This window comes from Monopterus albus, unplaced genomic scaffold, assembly GCF_001952655.1.
Source record: "Monopterus albus unplaced genomic scaffold, M_albus_1.0 scaffold8.1, whole genome shotgun sequence".
NCBI classification, from domain to species: domain Eukaryota; kingdom Metazoa; phylum Chordata; class Actinopteri; order Synbranchiformes; family Synbranchidae; genus Monopterus; species Monopterus albus.
The window spans coordinates 2,647,614-2,667,934 of NW_018127888.1; the positions used below are offsets into that span (position 1 = coordinate 2,647,614).

At 43.0% G+C, this 20,321-nt stretch overlaps 1 protein-coding gene across 2 annotated transcripts in view; it reads right to left on the reverse strand.

Moving 5' to 3' along the window:
• The window catches only part of epha4l (eph receptor A4, like), a 56,499-nt gene extending 44,764 nt beyond the window's left edge, over nucleotides 1–11,735 (reverse strand). For both annotated transcript variants that reach the window (XM_020586989.1, XM_020586980.1), the window contains exons 1-3: nucleotides 11,431–11,735; nucleotides 9,678–9,745; nucleotides 6,587–7,250 (exon numbers count right to left, since the gene is read on the reverse strand). In XM_020586989.1, the coding sequence (XP_020442645.1) occupies nucleotides 6,587–7,250; nucleotides 9,678–9,745; nucleotides 11,431–11,527 (829 nt within the window). In that variant the 5' untranslated portion in view covers nucleotides 11,528–11,735. The remainder of the gene's footprint in view (nucleotides 1–6,586; nucleotides 7,251–9,677; nucleotides 9,746–11,430) is intronic.
• Between the last annotated feature and the right edge of the window lie 8,586 nt (nucleotides 11,736–20,321).

The window sequence follows — 20,321 nt, forward strand, 5'->3', positions numbered from 1 at the left end:
AGAGCGTGCAGGATAAAATGGAGGGAGTAGAAGGGAAACAGCCAGAGGAATGGGGGAGCAGCAGAGTTTGGGAGGTTAAAGGACTGTGGGGTTGTGTTGGTAGAGAGCTGGAGTATTGATTCAGGGCCTTTTGACATGCTAATTTGCTTGCTGACTGCTTTAATCGCTCCCTCTTCCCATCACAGGCTTCAAAGAGAGGATGCTTTTCAAAAAGATGAGGGAGAGGAGAGGAATGAGAGGAAGAGAAATGTTATCGTTCTTTAAATCCCCCTCTGTGACACTTCCACAGTTCATATGTTGCTGATTCCAGCTGATAACCATGCTGCTAGCTGCACTGTTAACATCATCTATTTCAACACCACATTACCTAATAGTTGGCTATTACTGTACACTTTGTACTAATCTGCAGAGTATACTGTTGATCAGATACTGTATCTCTGCTGTCCAGTGAGTTTTCATGTACGTATCTCAGTTTTTGTGATTTTGAATTTTCAAGATGAACAGAAGGATCAGGAGAAATTTTTGATTTCAAAATTTATGAGGGTGTCTGAAAAATCCATCATCGTAAAGCTAAAAGAGGTGGATTTTATTTGTTTTATTATTTTTTTAAGTTCATTTAAAGTTGATATTTTGGCAGTACATGGCTTTCACAGAACAGCGACGATCATATTAAGGGAGACTGATGAAATGTCATTTGTTTTGAGCAAGTCATTTTCCAATGAATGACAGTCAAACTGCAACTGTGAAACGAACTGACTTTTTGCAACTTGTTATTTTTCACAGTTGCATAGCATCTTCATTTCCATTGTGCAATGCACTGTAGGACAACATTGTTCGTCAAACAGCAAAATCTAAAAATTAATATTGTAGCATTGGGGGCAGAGAGACATTTGGTGGAATCCCCCATAATGCTCCTCTGGGCAGGATGTATTTAGTTCATGGTTGGCAGGGACTGTTCAGTGTTCTGGATGTTGCCTGTTTGTGTGTATGTGTTGTGTTTGTGCGTGTGAATAAAAAAGAGCAGCTCCTTTGAGTGCAGAAGAGGCAACTTCTGTCTGCGGCTCCTTCCTCAAGCTAGCCTACGTTACAGTATATTTAATAAGCACACTGCCATTAAACCAAAGCCAGCTTTTATTCTAGCAGTTCAGTTTGAGATAATTCACAACGTAAAGTGCATCCTGTTTCAAGCATTTATATGACACCTGTTACTATTTAACTCCATAATACATTAGTGAAATGATCATACACTGTTTCGCAGTTACAAAGCAAAACCAAACACGATGTAAAGAAAAGCAAGGCACACGGTGATGGGAGAATTCTTTTTGTTCCAAATTAAGCTTGACATTCTTCTGGTACTTTCTTTAAAACCAGCACCGGTTTCCAGTGAATTCTGAAACGGAACTTCAATTTCATAGTATAAAAAAAGTGATTTTAAAACTCAATAGAAAATAAATGACTTAAAGATGTAGCAGTGTATTCATACACTGTGGGCACACTGTGGCCACCAGCCTGGTCACGCTCGATCACTGGTGGCTTCCTGCCCTAAATAGGGCACCGCAAAAAAAAAAAAAAGAGAAGGGGGGTGATGAGTGTCTAGAACTGCAAAGGGAAAAAACAGTGAGGCAGGACGGCAGCCCGAGTAGGAAAAGCATTTCAGCACCTCAGCTAATGATGGCTGAATTACCACCACCAGGCCCCCTCTCACCTCCCTCTTCCATCCAGTCAAGGGAGGATTTGTGTGTGTTGAGAGGACCTTTTTTCATCATTTGAGGAGCTAAACGAGAACAGAGTATAAAAAATGTTTAAGCAATTATTGCTCGTGAGACATTTTGTCCTTTCTTTCCGTATCTGTTGTTCCTTCCTGCTCTCCGTTGGTAATAAATTCCTTGTCTTTATTCAGCAGCACAAAATGAGCCTCTCTGGTGGCGAGAGAGCGATGAGTACATGTACCTCTATTCTGCTGCACTCTGCTCAGTGCTGAGTGTGTGTCTGTGCGTGCTAACGCATACTAAACATGAGTATATGTGTGTGTGTGTGCGCATGCAGCTGCTGTACATTAATAAATGTGTCTGTGTATTTTAGTTTATTACTTAAAATGTCTTTTTTTTAACATGTTTTTTAGATTTGTGTTTTTCATTTGAATAAGCAGTATGGCCATGCGTGGCTGTGTGTGAGAGTATATGTGTGTGTACATGCACATTTCGGTTCCTGTCACTTAAAACATTCCTCACTGTATCTGAATTTTTATCATTCGAGTTTGAGTGCACACTCCCACGCTTGTGCGCGTGTGTCTGTACGTGTGTTTGTGGGAACAATGACAGGTGATGATGTTCCTTGTGTTGCTCCTAGCTGCTGCCCTCCCAGCAGTGAAGGTAATCTCATTATTCAGCCCACTTCCTACTGCTGCCACCAGAGACAGGCTGACGAGCACTAAGCACCTCGATGGCCGGAGCAGAGAGAGGGAGGAAAAAGAGAGGAGGATAAAAAAGAAAGAGCGTTAATAGGTGGAAATTGCTAACAGAAACTCAGCAGTAAAAATAAAGGAGAAAGGGAAGAGAGTTCACAAGGAACCTTATAAGCAACAGGGAATTTGAAGAAATGGAGAACGAAGGGAAAAAACCAAACATGAAGGAAATGCAAATAATTTATGTGTATGCAGAAAAGCGGAACATGAGCAAAACAGTATAGGAAGAGAATGAGCACCGACTCTGTGTATTTAAAGCCATTGGGGACGGGCAGGCTAAATAGATTTGTGTGGTGAATTTAGAATGATGGTCCCAAGTGCATATTTAACACTGTCAACACAGGGAGAGAGAGAATAAGAGACCTAGATATAGACACACACAACGAGGGGTGCACAGAAACGAAACTTCCTAAAACCTCTTAATCCAATACCAGTGAGAGTTTTCAGCTCAACAAAGACTTCTGGGAAAAGATCGAGTTCCTCAGGTGACTAAATGCTCCGCTCACACACTGACATTACAGTAAGGTCCGAAGCTTTTAGACATACACACCCACACACATGCAAATGGGTTTTTGAAGGGAATACACAGTGATGAAGCATGACGGTTTAGATAATGGGCCTAATGCAGCATAGTGTTTATCTTTAAAGCTGAGCTACATACTGAATTAAATAAATAGGAGCAGAACAAAAGGGGGAAAATAAAATGTTAAAATGTCCATAAGAAATTAATCTGAATTTTTAAACATGACAGATAATGTATTCAATAAATTGTTTTGGGAATTTGTTAGTCAGGGGTGTGAGTGTGTGTACATGCACACTCTGTTGACCAGTTGTTTTCAAAGCTGTCCTTTTCAGGTAATTTTCACAACTTTCTATTTTCAAAAGTTAAGATTTAGTTTTAGGTCCCAGGTAAGAATTAGGTTGAGGTTAGGGTTAGCATAAGGGCTGGGCTTAGGCTTTTACAGCAGCGGTTAATGTGAGGGTAAATCAGTAGGAGGAAGTCCATTATGCCAGTGAGTGTCTTCACAAAGATAGCTGTGTAAATATGTTGTGGCATCCCAGTTCACCGCTCAACAATGAACTAGTATTCTGTGATGTTGAAATTATCTGTTACCTTCTGTCTCAACCAGACAACAAATGCACATACACTCACAACTTGAAATGTGCTGATTTTCCTGAAAACACACATCATTGCTCTGCTGAGGTAACTGTTGGGCCAAAATGTTTCTTACTTCCACGTAATAATATATGTGGTTACCAGTAATCCCTCCCTCCCACAAGGTCATAAACACCCCTCAAACAGTGGGGACTTTGGGCTTCACCAGATGAGGAGTGAGGGGACATCCTGACCCCCAGCCTTCCCCACTGAGCAAGTGGGAGAGATGGATAACAGGGAAAGGGATCCCAAATGCAAACACACAGAGTCCCCTTTCCTTAGAAGAGGGGGCTCCTTGGCCTTCAGTGTCCTAGTTGCAACTTACCCTTTAGCCCAGGGTGTGCACCCTTGCTACACATGGCCCACCTCAAGCACAGACTCACATACACATCAGCCCTCCCGCCACAGCTGTCAAAATCCTGACATCTTAATCAATTTTGGATCCACAACCCTGCCAAACGCAACACTAAGATGGATGCAGAAGGGGGTGACCTCTGCCCCCTGCCAGGGGTGGAGAATACAGCTTCTACATAGGCTGCTCGTGCGCCCTTCATCGTCAATCCCCTCGCTAGCCTCAGCCGTCTCTACCACTGCACCGAAAAATGCTAGAGGGAAGCCCATTCATCCTGGGCTGGGAACCAGGGGCCAAAGTGCCCTTGTAACCCCACACGTACTCGAGACAAGCAAAGACATCCAAGTATGTGAACACACACGCTTTGACACACACAACTGGGCTTGTATGCACCATAGAAAACCTTTAAAAAGAAAGACTTTAATCCAAATCAGGCCACATAGAGTGAGCACAGGGTGACCCACAATCATACACGTGTTTAAACTTTTTGATTTGTAACAAATAAAATGTTAACACACACACCTTACTCCATCAGTCTCCCTTAATCTCCCCTCCCTGCCCCAAAAACAGCTCCTCTGTAATACCCAACATGATGATACAGGAGTGGAGCCCCTCTCCCATAGAGCCTGTCACATTGTGGAATATTAACCAGCTTACCGGTGCACTTGAAGACTGACAGCGGCCAGCTCTTTTTAACCCTCAAGTCACTGGAGCTGGCCCAGACTGACGCCTTGGGTAACCGTGCCCGACTCATGTTATTCAGTGTCCAATTGGAAGTGAAATGTTTAACAGTGTAATTGAAGCTAGAAGCAAATGGAGTGGATGTATTGGCACTGTAAACTGCAAACAAAGTAAAGCAGATGCAGTGATATGTGAACTAAATGGATATATTGGCTTGAAAAGCAGCGCTGCCAGCTCAGAGCCTGGCAGACATTAAAAGACTGCTTTATTCACATAAAATCAAGGGTTCCAAATCTTTTATTGCCTTCTTAGGGAGGTAACAGCTATTTATCTCAACCGAAATTAAAGAGAAGAGATAAGGAGTTTGCTCAATGTTGCAGGAGAACTAAAGTTATGATATACAGTATGAGATCAGGGTTCTCATTCAAATTTGAAGCAAGAGAAGTTATTATAGTAAACTGCACAATAGAAAGCCAGTCAGGGGAAATTTACCTAAAGACTGTAAATTACCTTTTGGTATTCATCCCTCAACCTTCCATCTCCCTCTGTTTCTTTGTAGTCGACCTTGGGGCCAGAAATCAGCCATAGTCCAGAGCAACATGACAAGTGCTACATTCTATGAAAACTCTTAAAGCTCAAATGATACCATTATGGACAAAGACACGCAAAAGTACACACACAAACCCATCTGTGACCACTTGTACCTCTTTGTCTCCCCACCCCCAAGCAGCCAGCGGTACCCATAAATCTCCAGACCTGTTTTCCATGCAATTAATGCTTCAAGATAAAGACTCCCTCATAAATTTGGTCAGGTGTAGTGGTCCGCCCCCTGTTAATCACCCATGCCTGGCCTCTGACCCTTAACTGCTGTGGCCCACCGCTTTTTGTGTATGACGGTGGTGGGTGGCAGGTGGGATAAACCAATAAACCATCATGGCAGAACTGGCATCTGTTCATCTGGCCAGCTGACAACTGTGCCAAGACTTGGCACAAAGCAGCATGTGCTCCACAAAACAACTGCTGAATACTACTTGATGCTGTCCACAAAACAGTGGCGCGTTCTACCATTGCAGTGAAACGAGTGAGTTAAAGTAAGGTCTATCAACAATGTCATTCATCATAACAGCCTAAGTTAGAAAAATTTAAAAGCAGAAATTCAGAAATACATTATCTGTTGGTAGGCATTTCAGGGCAATGATTTGAATTCACCAACATGCTGAAAGCTCTATCTTGGCCTTGCTTTGAAAATTTGGAAGGCAGCACTCTGCACTGACCTTAAAACCTCATCAAACAGCATGGTATAGGATCACAGTGGGCAGAGACTAAAATAATCACCCACAAAGGGCTATTACCCCCCCTACCAAATAGCACTATTTCAACCCCATCTCACGGTTGTGTATTCTCACTCCTCTCATACCTGCTTGGAATTATAAACTCTTTCACTCTCCTTCTCTTCCTATGAGCTGTCTATCTCTTATTCCCAGCTTCAGGCTTCACTGGGAATAAGACAAAAAGCAGGTAGGGGTGAAAGATACAGCGGTAGTGCAAACCAGTTGGAGCTCTACCCTCCTCTCCCAGTGTCACCAGTTCTCCTGGGATACATCCCATTGCAAACACCTCCCAGTGGGCCTGCTAATTACTCCATTTACAATCATCATTGCTTCTATCACCCAACCAGACACTAGAAAAAGACTACAGAAAGCAGCAGAGCAAGGAGGAAAAAATATCCAACAGTGTGTGAGGTGGGTGGATTGAGCGAGGGAGGAGAAGGAAGGACAAAGAAAGAAATGTGGAGCATAAAAACAAAGAGCCAGAGAAAGCAGGAGGAGAAATAAAACAAAAAATAGAATACTTTTGAGAAAGGAGAGAGTGGTCTTTAAATTCAGAAAGGCAATCATTACCAAAAAACACAAGACAAATGTGAGCTCTTTACCTTGGCATTCTGAATTGCGCTCCTCATAACCAGGGTTGCACAGGCAGTTCCCAATGGGCACCAACCACTCTCCATCAGCCCCACAGTACATCTTGGGAACCTCCTTCTCCTCTGAATTATCCACGCATGAGCCACGAACTTCCACAAGCGAAGAAGTATCAGCTCCAGTGATGGTATCAGGAAATTGGGCCAAGTTACGCACTGCCAAAGGACATTTCTTGTAGAAGACCCTGACAGACACAAGTGCAATGCACGCTCCAACATCCTGGAAGGCCAAATAGAAGCCCTTTCGAGTCAAGGCACCCACATCTCGCACCTCCGTGTTCAGCTTCATGATGCGATCACCGATGTCTACCTGAGTAAAGCTCTCATCGGCGGCAATCGTGTCAATCTTGCCAAACTGATTCTCACGGATGTAGCGCTCTTTGTCATTGTTGGACTCATAGTAATAAAGATTGAATGTTTCCTTGCAGGTTCCCATGACACCCGGGAGGCTGTTGCAGTCTCGCAGGGTGAACTTGATCTCAATGTAGACACGCTGAGCACCGCCACGGGGGATCCAGTCAGTGCGGAGCCAGTTGTTCTGGTTTGGCTCCATGACATTACACACCTGGTACGTCCGAATGGGAATGTTCTTCTCATCCATAATACTCACTTCCTCCCACTAGGGAAAGCACACAACCATAAAAACGTTACAAACATTCTTAAACCTATGACTTTGGATTTGTAGTGTCCAAATGAATTAACTTTGTAGAGTAAAACATTTGATTATCATAACAGAAGGAAAATGCAATAAAAGGGCTACGGCATTATTGGTAAAGGTTAAGAACACCAGAAAAATATCAGAACTCATAATTAAAATTGACCATGGAATGCGTGACTGTGAGCCAGTCTACGCCAGGAACAAGATATACTGTGCAAAAGAGCATGTCAGAAAGATTAGTCATTATTTGAGTCTCAGCAGAGCATTAAACTGATGGCTAAATTTAATGCATATTTTATGAATGGCACCTAATAAAGCTGTTAGGTCCTAATATAGAATCGTAAAGATATTAATATTCATGGATTCTTCTCAACTGCAAGAAGGGAAATCTGTAATTAGCTGTATGCCTCAGTAATACCTACACTTTATTACTTGGGGAATGGTATACAAAATCCTCATCACACACACTCACACACTGAGAGACCTGGATGGCTTGGGGTATCAGGAGAAGGGAAAAGGGAAACAATGAAAACAGGATTATATTGATGCAAAGAGTAAAGGTCTCTGAATCAGCGATAATGATCTGATGTGTGTCTGCTTTACATCTGCACATGATGGGAACTGTGAGACAGAGGCACACATGTTCACCGCTGCTGTTAGTATGAACTCATAGGAGAGAGAGGGAGTCGCATGGATTACGTTATCCGGTGTGGCCTGGCTTATTTTTTCCGAGAAGGAATGTTTGTTTTACTTATGATAAAGTTACCCTCTTGACAGAGCGCTGTTGAGCACATACAAGCACGCCTTGAGAGACTCAAAGCGCTGTTCCTCTAAGATTTTCACAGTGTGTCTTAAATAGAGTCTTTGACTGAGTTGGACTGTAAACAAGAGCAGACAGGCCTTTGGCTGCTGTAGTTTTAACCATTTAGAAAACTGTACAAAAATATATATATTGTAGTGGAAGATATGGGTTATTGCTGCCAGATTTGATTTGACCCCTTATCATAAACCATCTGGATTAAAGCCTTATTTCCCTGGAGGAGGGTGAGCTATTGCTAAACATAGCTGCAGCTGTATGATTTGAGACAATGTCCATCATTCCCTGCTGTTCCATTCCATTTTGCTCCCTTCCCTTAGCCCCCCTTTTGTTGTGGAAATCAAGCAGCACAGAGATAAGGTCCACCTTTCCCTGATAACAGGGGAGAGGGAGAATAAGGGCAATTGGTCGTAATGTGAGGGTGAATACAGACTTGCCAGGGCTTCCAGGACCCTGTCAATCACTTGTTTGTGATGAAATTGCTAAAAGGAGGACCTGAGAGAGCAGCACCAGCCAAGTTCATTGAGAAAAGCTTGTGAGCACAGCCTGCTCCAGCTGCATGAGGTGACATTCTGTTCCCCTGGGTTCATCTTCATTAATTGACATGATTGTTTCAAATTTTTATTGCTTTTCATAAAGCATTAAAAAGGCTTACTTGTGCTCATCATCATCACATTTCTGCAGGTAGAACAAATGAAGGAGCGAGTGCTGACTGACTGTAAACAAGTATTCATTTAGGTCACCAGTGACTTTCAAGGATGCCGCCTTCAAATCTGGAATTGTTTAAATCATGCCAGGTACCTTTCCCTAATCATCTAATCCCATCCTTGTGGGGCCATATTACAGCCCCTATTCTTTTCCTTATCAGAGCCTCTGTAGATGTCCCAATTAGACTGAGGGTTCACACATTTGGTTGACCCTATTCCCTGTTGCTTTATAGCCCAATCTAGTCATCCTGCGGCAAGGGCTGAACCCCACGGCACTCTCCCCCTTATTCATCCATTCCAGAGGACTCTCTCTCAACTGCCAAGTTCCTCTTTCTTCCTCTCTTCGACTCAATGGTGGAAAGGGATATAAAGTTTCTCCACAAAGACCGATTCAATCCACCATCTATTCAGGAAACCTGATGCCCGCTGCGGTATCAGTCCCTGCATCTGACCATTACAGAGCGGTTAGAGAGAAGGGGAGCAAGGATAAAGGCGAGCAGGGGTGTTGGAGGTGAGGGGGGCATTTACAGACCCCATGGTTCTCAAAGTGGATTCCGTGTACCCATGAGGCCCTGAACGGTGTCCCAGAAGCTCTTTACAAACAACAAAATTGCAAACTCTAATTTATTTATATTTTAATGTAAAATACTAGAAGTGACTCTGAGACTAATATCCCTCCAGAGCAGATAGCTCCACAATAAATCATCAACAAAGGTATTCCCATAAAAGGCTCCCCATGACAAAAACTTTATCTGTTTGGCTGTCCGCTCCAGAGCTCCTGCCAATGATGGATATTATCTCTCCATTTGTGCTCAATAGGGGACCCTGCGTCCTAGCAAGGGGACACTTATTTGCAGTACTTACCCCTCCTTCTGTCGGGTTGGCGACCCATCCCAGCTCCCCCTGTACCGCTCTAGAGTCCAGTAATGTAACTGGAAAACAAGAATAGGAAAAGTGAGCATGCAATCTCATTGTGTTCATACAACATCAGCACTGGCATGAATAATCCACCTAGGTTTAACACACTGAGGATAGGAAAAGGGGGTGCTGTTTGTAAAGACTTAAAAGTTGAAATAATTGTTAAAGTGATTTAAGAAGTAGAAAAATGTCCTCATTATGAACGTCAGTACAGAGAGGGTAAAAGCTGAAGGCCAGAGGTTTATAAAAACGATAAACTTGTAAATGTTTTGACCTGACTCCCTGATCTTCTTTATGGATGTAGTTTTGATTGATTCTCGCTAAAAGAAAAATGATTTTCTACAAATGACAAACACATTTCTCAGGTGTTAATGAATGTTTTTCCCCAGATTGTGCAGCAGCAGCAGCTTTAAGCATGTTTTATGTGATCTGAATCAGTTAGGCAGCGGTGTGCACACATCTGGTTGAAGAACAACAAAGCATATTTAAATTGCGACAGTCTTTACATGAAACTTTAATTTTATCAGAAAACGTAAAATGGTTTCGATCGAATTAAATGGCATTTTAGACTCTCCAACTGTTTTGAATTCAGTGTGGATAAAACACTTAATCTCCCAAAAATAAATTAATAGTCTACATAAGCCTGTTGCTTAAATCCACAAAATACATTAATAGGTGTAATAGAAATCAATTAAGCAAATTAAAGAAGTGTTTGTTATTTAAATAGACGGAGTACAATGGTGGATCTGTATCAGCCAGCTTTGCTCTGCTGTGCAGGACGGATAGCTATAAAAAACAGTTCTGTAGGAGTCAGACTCCGTGCCTCAGTTGAGGTTGCTTTAAATAAGGTATATGATTTATCGCAGTGTTTGCTGTAAAAATTAGGTTCTAATCTGCACTGGGCCTAACATTTTGAAAGTGGATGCGCTGCGCCGCGGGACACCGAACAGGCAATTCTGGTACCGAAACCGCCCAAGCGGTTTTGTAGGATAGCCTACACCATGCACAGTTTACATGTCTTGCTTCGCGTTTGCTCGCTTTTCATTAAATATATGTAGATATCATAATCGATGACCTTTTATTAATCAGCGATAACCATTCTTTAATTGGGCATATAGCCTATCAGGCAGCACGCCCCAACTTTTAAAATTGTTTTTCCTGTCATCCCCATAATCATTTTACACCAAAATACACTGTGGCTGCAGGGGTGATCATTGTGGACAGTTCTAAAATTGACAAATAACGAGCTACTTGGTCATTCTGATGTGCTCCCAACGTGCGAGACTCCCATTGACTCATACAGTAAATTCACTTCATCGCGGTTCTACGGGACATGTTCCTTAGGTAGATGCTATGCAACAACAACAAAAACTGCATTTAGAGCAGAGCTCGGTTTGACCTTCTCTACAAGTAACCCTGCATTCGGGATTTCGACAGCTGGCACGATCCAAGCCCGAGCGGAGCCCAAAACAGCCGCTGCGCATTTGGACAGCCACTTCTCATTCCCATTCCGTTCACAGCCCCGCAAAAGTCGCTGCGTAAAGGTGACCCTCTGTGTTTTCCATCATCAAACTCATCGTGGCTCCTCTCATTCGCAACTAGGAGCCACGAAGTGTGCCTCCACAACGCAAACGCGCACAGAGACAGTGCGGGTCGAAGTCAGAAGTCCGCGGCAGTTATTTTCTCCCAACAGCCTTACCTTCATTCGGGGGGTATATCCGTCCCGGTGAAACCAGTGTAGAAATCCCAAAAACAAGAAACGTGGCCGTGAGCAAAATCCCTGCCATGAGTGCCATTTGTGTCTTTGTCCCGTTTTTCTTGTCTCTTTTTCTTTACTTGCTCTTCTCCCGGGTCCTGCACTCTCTCTCTCACACACACACACACTCACACTCCCTCTCTCCCTCTCTCTCTTTCCCAGTGGAATATGGGTTTGAAGCGGACAGGGTGAGAGAGACGGACCGAGCGCACCACAAACAGGGGGCGGGTCTACCCTATGCGCTCTGACGCGGACCCTGTCAATTCATATAAGGAAAGCAGGGGACAAGGGGGAGAACGACGGGTGCAAATAATCATTACCTAGCCTTTCTGAAAAGTCCAAACAACTGACTCTCTTGGTTACCAGCATAGTCCCTGTATTCAGTGACACAGCGAGATGGTGATGGTGTAATATGGCATTTCTCCACGACATTTGCCATGCAGGTACAAACATCATGTAAAACTCACAAGAACAGACTGCGGGAGGAAATGTCCTGCTAGTCAACACTGAAACCAAATGGCAAGTGTGCGTGTGTGTGTGTGTGTGTTAGGTTACAGAGCACGGAGTTTTGTTTTGGTTGGATTTTTTTTAAGGAAATTAAGTCTGTTCCAATCACTGATTATATCATGTTAATTAAAAACATAGATGTTAGAAATCTATATATTCAAGCTATATGCGCACAATGCATTGCGCCAATTTTTGTCTTCTATGTTGCTCAGCAGTCACATTGTGGTGATCCCTGCATGTAGTCTGGCTCCAGTCAAGCGCAGCTCTGTCCAAGATGAGCCGCATCAGACCAAGGTCGCCACCTAGCGGAGATATTGACACCTGCTCTGCCTCCACAATTGGATTAAAGAACAATCACGAGCATGACCTCTAACATTACATGGTATTGCACTTTGTGAAATTGAAAATACCCGTTTTGTGATCAGTGGCGAGCTTGTATAGGATTATTGTCACTTGCTATTATTCTAATGTTATCAAGGCTTTATGGGTATTTATGATGAAATATGTACACAGATCCATCAATATAGAGATCTGGATAATGATGCAAAGGTAATCGTTATGAAGGAATTCATGTTACTTCAGCAGTTCTGGAAGTAAAGACTGCTTTGTTCATGTCTGAGAAAAACCAGGTGTGTCCAGGTTTGGGGTGTTGTCAGGCTGCTCTCTGTCTTTGGTGACCTCCTGCAGAGGTCTTCTATTGCTCCCATGAGATGTGCTCATTGCAGCACCTGCCAAGAAACCTTTCAATCATCTGCAGAGGAGCCTGTCACTATGTGGGCAGAGTCTGGGGCATTCTGCATCACTACAGCCAGCACAGTCAGAGACTACTGTTACGTTAGATTTTCATATCCACAACAAGCACGTTTAGAAGAGTGGAATGTGGCCTTTACAGTTTCCAGAGTCAGTGAATCAGCTCAGAAACATCTACAATGCTGAAGTGTCCTTGTGCAAGTCATTGGATCCCTATCAGCTGTAGCACTGCTGATCTTTTTTTGAGGGTGGAAAGTCAAAACAAAATTTAATCAGATGAAGCAGCAGAAAAGTATGTCAGTGTTATATGAAATTTACTATCTTTACATTTTAAGTTAGGCCACTTGCATTTTTAATTTAGGCAGTTTCATTTGGCTTCAAAAACACGTCTGTGATGATGAAACAGTGTGGAAAGAAGCAAGAAGTTTTCCTTGCTCTCAGCAGGTGTCTGAATGCATTTTTTTTCTCATCTCATTACAGCGTCCTAAATATACGAATATGTCTTTGAGTGGAAGTCTGCAGTCTAGCATCCATGTCTGCCAGATAACAAGTGCCCCAGTTCCCATGCCTTTTTGTGTTTATCACACCAACCTCAGGCTTCCAGGACTTTGCTGCAAAATATTCATTTCTGCCTACGCAAGAAAACTGTTTTTGTCATAGGGGTGATCTCACTGCAAATTGACTTGCCCTCATCTCAAATGCTTCAACAGACGTAGTGTGGCTTTGTTTTCCCCCCTCACAGACACCACTCAAAGACAGAGTATAGTGTTTTTATACACTCATTTGGCAGGTAGGTACACCTGTCTAAAACTAAGGCAGTCTAATACAACACTCCTCCACCTTCATGAAGGTGATGATGTTCACTTTTTGTTCAAAGAGCCTTAAGTGTTGATTGCATGGTCCTTTTAGAAGATATAGTTTAAAGTGGGTGTGTGTGACTGGTCTGATTGGGCAGCAGTGAAGTCCTGATCTTATTGCTGAAGAAAAATCAAATGGGGCTGATTTGGGAATAGATGGAAAGATCTGTGGAGGTCTATGCCGGTCTGTGCTCTTGTAAGATTATGATCTAATATGTAAGCATCTCAACTGGTGCACTGATGCAGACAAAGCATCTGGTGCTCCACCAAGATTTGACAATTCAGTGATGAACACGAATGTCTGAAACTACATCCCCAGAAAAGCACTTACACCAGTTTTCCCCTGACAACAACTCTAGCAACCTTAAAAGGGCAGAGAGAGACCTAGAGAGATGCATTTGATCCCTTTCAACCAATAGCGACAAAGTTTTGTGGACCAGCGATGGCGGACCACGATGGTGGTCGGGACAGAGAGTGAGTGGGAGGGTTGCGTCTCTTGTCTTGCTTTATTTGTGTCACAGTGTTTTTGATTGATTACACTCCCATCATTTCTTTTATCCTCCTGTCAAACCAGTGGAATGGCGGTGCACCCCTCCCCCCATTCCCTCCCTCTACCAGCCCACTCGGCTTTCTCCAGATGGCATCTGCTGCCCACACATCTGCATTGTGTGCCAATCATGCACACCGACTCCAAATCCTTTGCCTGAGCGGACACACACACACACACACAAGCTCACTCAAATAAACCCACAAACTTGTGTTATACACAGATTTTCTGATATACCCAGCAATATCAGCTTTGTTTAATATTAGATATTGTCAGTTATGTCTAGCTCTAACTTATTCTCTTAGGACACCACTCTGAAATCATGGCTGAAGCTGCCTTTTTCATCCTAATTTGGAGCAAGTTGTCATGGGAACACTTAAATATCAGTAATTTTACAATATCAATCTTATGTTTACCACTAATAAGGAAGCACTCCATTGTGATATTTTGTCCTCTGACGTGCTGTTTGAACCAGAATTGGGGGTGTGTTGCATTAAGTAGGCTGACTTCTGCTACTTGTGACCACCTTGCACCTTGATTCTAGCAAATATGTGATCTATTTAACATACCGCGTTACGGTTAGCTGAAATTAAAAGTGACGTATTGTTTTCCACAGCAATCTTATAAACATATTCAAGACAACTGGCATTTATAGCGATGCTAATTCAGTTCTGTTGTACAACACCAGAATCAAATAACTTATCACAGTTAATAGTCACAATGGCTGGTCAGAATGTACAAGTCTTTGTGTTTTTTTAATCTGTCTTTATACAATAATATGACATCAGGACAGAAGTCGTGGATGCACAGATAGCTTTGGAAACCAGGCTAGCTGAACAAAGCACCCAGGACCAGTGGAGCCTGTACACCCAGGGTCCTGCCTGAGAAACACAAAGACTGAAAACCCCAAGAAGAGGAGGTGACACCAACAACAACACTGAGCTAATGAATATAACCAGATAACTCTGTAAGTTTATGCCAAACATCATCTTTTTGATCCGATATCAGTGTGGTAGATGTGTTTTCCCAACTTTGACAAGAATTATAGCTGGCTGTGTGAACCAGTTAAGGCTTTTGACTTGTGGTTATACCAGCCATCAAAAAGCAAATCCACACACAGAAACTTTGCTTAATCATTCACATGTCTGCAGGAGGCACCACACATTTATTGTCAACAAAGCAAAAACCTCTAACCCTCCTCCCCACTGTCATCTTCTCTCACATCCCTGACAACAGTTTGGGCCATTGTTTGAAATAAAGCCCCTCAAGTCCCTCCTGCTGGCCTTCCGCCTGCAATTCCCCAGCTTCACATGGTGTGCCTTGGGTCCAGAGTCAGGAAGACAGTCCCTGAGGTGAGAGCGAGTGGGAGTCAGAGGCGACCAAAGCAGAAAGGGAAGAGGAAATCAAAGGAGCAGCAGGAGAGCAGCTTTGAATCAAAACGCCAGCGATGAGATAAAAATCCACTGGATGAGAAATATTGCTCACACAAACACAGATGCACACAAGCTTTATACACTTGGTTGTGTTATTACTACACGGTGGGGCTTGTTTTTATCTTTACCTGCATTCTTCTAACTCTCCTGAGGCCATTTCACATAAATCCCCTATTAATTCTACAAACTCATTTTAAGTCCATATGATCATGTGAATTGCTCATTACTTACTGACAGATCACAAACTTGTCTGTCACCAGGTTTAATACATTATCCCCAGGAGTCTGTATACATTTATGGCTTTCTGTTACTGTCTTGTCCATAGCTTTTATGTGTCTCAGCATTTCATTTTAGGCTTCATCAATGAAATCACAGTTAGAGCATGCCTCATGCCTGTCCAATGCTTACTTCATACTCCTTATCTCCTCAGGAGATTAAGCCTTTGGAAACATTTACGTGACTCACATCATGTCTGTGTTTATCTTCCAAACCACTGTTTGGCCTGTCACTTTCCTTTTCTATTTACATTTAAATGTAAGGCATTTGGAAGGTGCTGTCATCTGGAGTGATTTACATTTACACACTTGCTCAGTATTCATGATTAGGCAAGACCTTCACTTCCACTGAAGGTAGAGATTTGGTGCCAGTCAGTTGTACTTCTTTCCTTGTGTTCCCTGTAGTATTTGGACCTGAAGAGATTAAAAAAAAAAAATCTAAATATTTCATTTGCCGCAGTTCCAGTCTGAAGTGTCATCCAGTGACATTTCTAAACCAACTGATGTAGGCATAGCTGTCTGGGCCGGTGGCCCGCAGCTGGCGGTTCACTAAGTCGTCATTTCTCAAACATCATAAGTGTAGCCACATCACCACTCAAGACTCACTGCTATTTGCAAGAGAATGGGTTCTTTCTATTGCTAAAACCAAGAGCCATGTATGACTGCCTTTTTAATGTTTTCAGCTGATTTGTTTTAACACAACAAGCATAACAGGGTCTTAAATGTGCTCTTAATGGCAGTGCTGGGGAGTAGTGAACTCCTGTTCATGCAATTAAACTAGTATTTTAACTACATTCTGCCATAGCTTGCTGGTAGTTCAGATGTATTTATATTGGCACGGTGATTCAAGTCATTGAAATACTTTTTGTCACCTTTTGTGTATTGAAACTACAAAGAATTTTGGGCCATAAAAGGAAACAAATAATTTTAAAAAAACTTTTATTTTACCGTGCTGCCTGTGAGTGGCTGGTGCAGCGCTGCTCATGTGTCATATAAACAAGAGATTCTGCTCTGACAAGTAAAAAATTATAAGCCCATTATTTACACTATTGTTTGAGCTGTTCATACTGTCTGAAAAGCTGAAGATTGTACAGCTCAGATGTTACAAAACAAACAAGACAAAAGGCCCATTTAAAAAAAGGTGCAAGTTATTTTACAAAATCCAAATTTATTTACAAAAAAAATATAACATTCCTTGCAATTTCATCCTTGTGAAAAGCCCAGATGGGATTGTTTTGTTCAGGACAGGTTTAGGTCTCAAGTAGTAAACTCAACTGAGCGGCATTTTGTGGAGGGGGAAGGGAGGAGGAGGGAAGGAGGGAGGAAGGGGAGGGACAGAAGGAGCAGGCGGCAACCGTGGTGCGGTGGGTAGAGCAGTCGTCTCCCAACCACAAAGTTGGAGGAGTTCTGTACCGGAAACAAATTCCTTGTGTGTGTAAAAAACATACTTGGCCATATAATTCATTCTTCTACTTTTTTGTATTGTACCATATGTTTATTGTCAATGGGATCATTTTTTACAACTACTTTTTAAGGAGCTTCAGTCAACTAAACTACATTTGTCCCTAGAGAAGCTTTGCTGCAGTTTAATTTCTTCAAGTGTGAAGTAATTGGCAGTTTGATACTGTGAAAACCAGAGGCTACAGGTAAAAATTCAGCATCCTCACCAGTTGATGCTGATGAGATATAAAGAAAGCAGCGGCGTTGTTCTTGCGGGGTAGAGCTCATTAGCCTCATTAGCCCTAATATTACAAAGATACATAATAAAAATGTTCATTCATAATGTAAAACTATTTAATGCAGTTTTGGGGCAGGTTTGAAAAGGTAACAAAAAAAAAGATACCAACCTTCAAACTCTTTCAAGTCTCATACACACCAGTTTTGGTATCAGGACTGTGGGAGGGAACCCAAGGACACTGAGAAAACTCACCCAGGCACAGGGAGAACATGCACAGAAAACCCCACAGGAAGGCCTTGATTGACTGTGAGGTTCAAACCTATACCTTTCTTCCAAGGGGGCAGTGCTGACCACTGCACCACCTTGCTGCCCCCATTTACAGATACAAAGGTTATACATAAAGACACCATATAGTCAACTTTTTTCCAGTGTTGTAAAACTGAATACAAAGTAAAAAGAACACCACTCACAAAGAAAAGAATTATTCTGCCATGTTAACTCTGAAATCTTCTACAAGCCATCCACCATGCATCACGCCAAGTCACTGACTGTTATCTGACCTATTCACACCCCTGCCACCCAGCTCTTTACCCCCTGACGGCAGTGTGTCAGTCGATAAGGATCGCGGCAGGTCCAGCAGTCGAGCCCAGCAGGGACAAGCTCTTGCTGTGGTTGTGGAAAAGCAGCCGAACGGCAAGAGACTCTTTGTGTCATTTCAGAATTACCTGAGGGTTTTCAAAGTGCACCGTTGTTGTGTCTACCCTGTTGTTTACCACCCTTCATTTTCCAGTCCTGAGTTGTTGTTCTGGGAAATGCCACTGGTTTGAGACTTGACAGCAGGAGGTAAGCGCTCACACAGAGAGCTTCTCTAATGTCACACTGTAATATAACTTCTCTGATCAAGACATGTCAAGGTTACGTGCCTTTCTCTAGCAAGTCTCATAGAAAATGCAACAGAAATGTGCATTTTATGGGAACCTTTATTTCCTGGGTTATGACTAATGTGTACAATTTACAAGTTGCTATGTCTCATTTTATGAGCTATAAAGGGAGCGAAGTTGTGTCAGAGTCACAGTTTACTCTTCGTAACCCTATGAAAACTGTTTAATCTTGGGTACCTCTGGATTAGTTTGCACTCATCATAACTGCAAATAGTCTGTAATTATTTCAGAACAATAAAACCTGATATCACAAGGAGAGCCTCCTCCCAAAAATGAGAGGATTCTTCATGAAAGCGCACAACTCCTGTTGTTGGTCAGGAAATTACATCAATGTATAAACTGACAAATAAGCTATGTTTTCAACAGTGACAACACCTCAAATCCTACCTGACATGTGCAAGCCAGAATATGAAAGTGGACAGCATGATGAACCGCATCAGCATTAATTAATCTGAATTTCTCCTCCATAGATAGATAAACAACAGTATACGTACTGATGAAAAGAGATGTGTAACACTCTAAACAAAGTGGGTAATTGAGAAACCCCATATTTTAACTGGCATAATGGAGACATAATGTAGTAACTTCTCCAGCCTTACAACAATTTTCTCTAAAGTTACAGAAACAATGCATTAACAGACATGCAACGTGCTTTTTTAAACTTAATGCTAAGTCCCATCGAGTAGTAGAAACATCACTCCCTCTCAAGTAGCTCCAAGGACGGTAAATTCTCCCAGTGATTTCCGTGTCTTTCCCCATAAATCCTTTGCATTACAGGTGACTAAATTTCCAAAGCATGGCAATTGCAACAGGTAGCACAGCACCGACAGTAACATCATGAATCATTAGAATTCTCTCACCAACCAGCAACACATCACATGCAGCAGACACACTGGCCTCAAGCTGTCAAAACAAGCAAGTACTGTGTTCCAGGGAAATCCAGCGTTGATGAGCTTATCATTCACCACCCCAGGGGGCTTCACTGGCTGGCTGTTTGTAGGTTGGACCAAGTCAGGTAACACAGCAAGTCCCTGTACAGGAACATTTCCGGACATGCATTAACCTCAAGCCATGTATTTTTCTCCATATCCTTTGGTCACAGTGCAGCAAGAGGAGGCAAAATATATCCGCTTGATCTGGGAGACATGAAACACAGGGTGAATATGGAAAGAATCAGGCAAGGAGAGTTTAACAGCAGTGGGAAGGATGACTTTCTGGATGGCAAAAGGCCCCAGGAACCGGGGAGACAATTTGGGGCATGCCCCTTTGATGGGAACGTGGGTGGCCAAGAGCCAAACCTGTTGCCCAACCTGGTAGGTAGAAGCGTCCCTACAGTGGCAATCGGCCAGGCGTTTGAAGAGGTGGTTGGTAGCCAAGGAAGGCCTGAAAGGGCGAGATACCGGTGGCAGAACAGGTGAGGGTGTTGTGGGTGTATTCCACCCAAGGCAACAGCAGACTCCAGTCTTCAGGTGCAGAAGTGGTGACACAGCGGAGTGCGTTATCCAGCTCCTGGTTCAACCGTTCAGCTTGACCATTTGTTTGGAGGTGATAACCTGAGTAAAGACAGGGGCGAGCGCCGATGGCTGTGCAGAAGGCTGACCAGACGTGTGAGGTGAACTGTGGACCGCGGTCGGAAACAATGGTGAGGGGAGTGCCGTGGATGCAAAAAACGTGTTGAACCAGGAGCTGGGCTGTTTCGAGAGCAGTGGGGAGCTGAGGAAGGGCAAGAAAATGAGCAGCCTTGGAGAAATGGTCAACAATGGTGAGAATGACTGCGTTGCCTTGGGAGGGGGGAAGACCGGTGACGAAGTCGAGGGCTATGTGAGACCAGGGCCGGCTAGGCGCA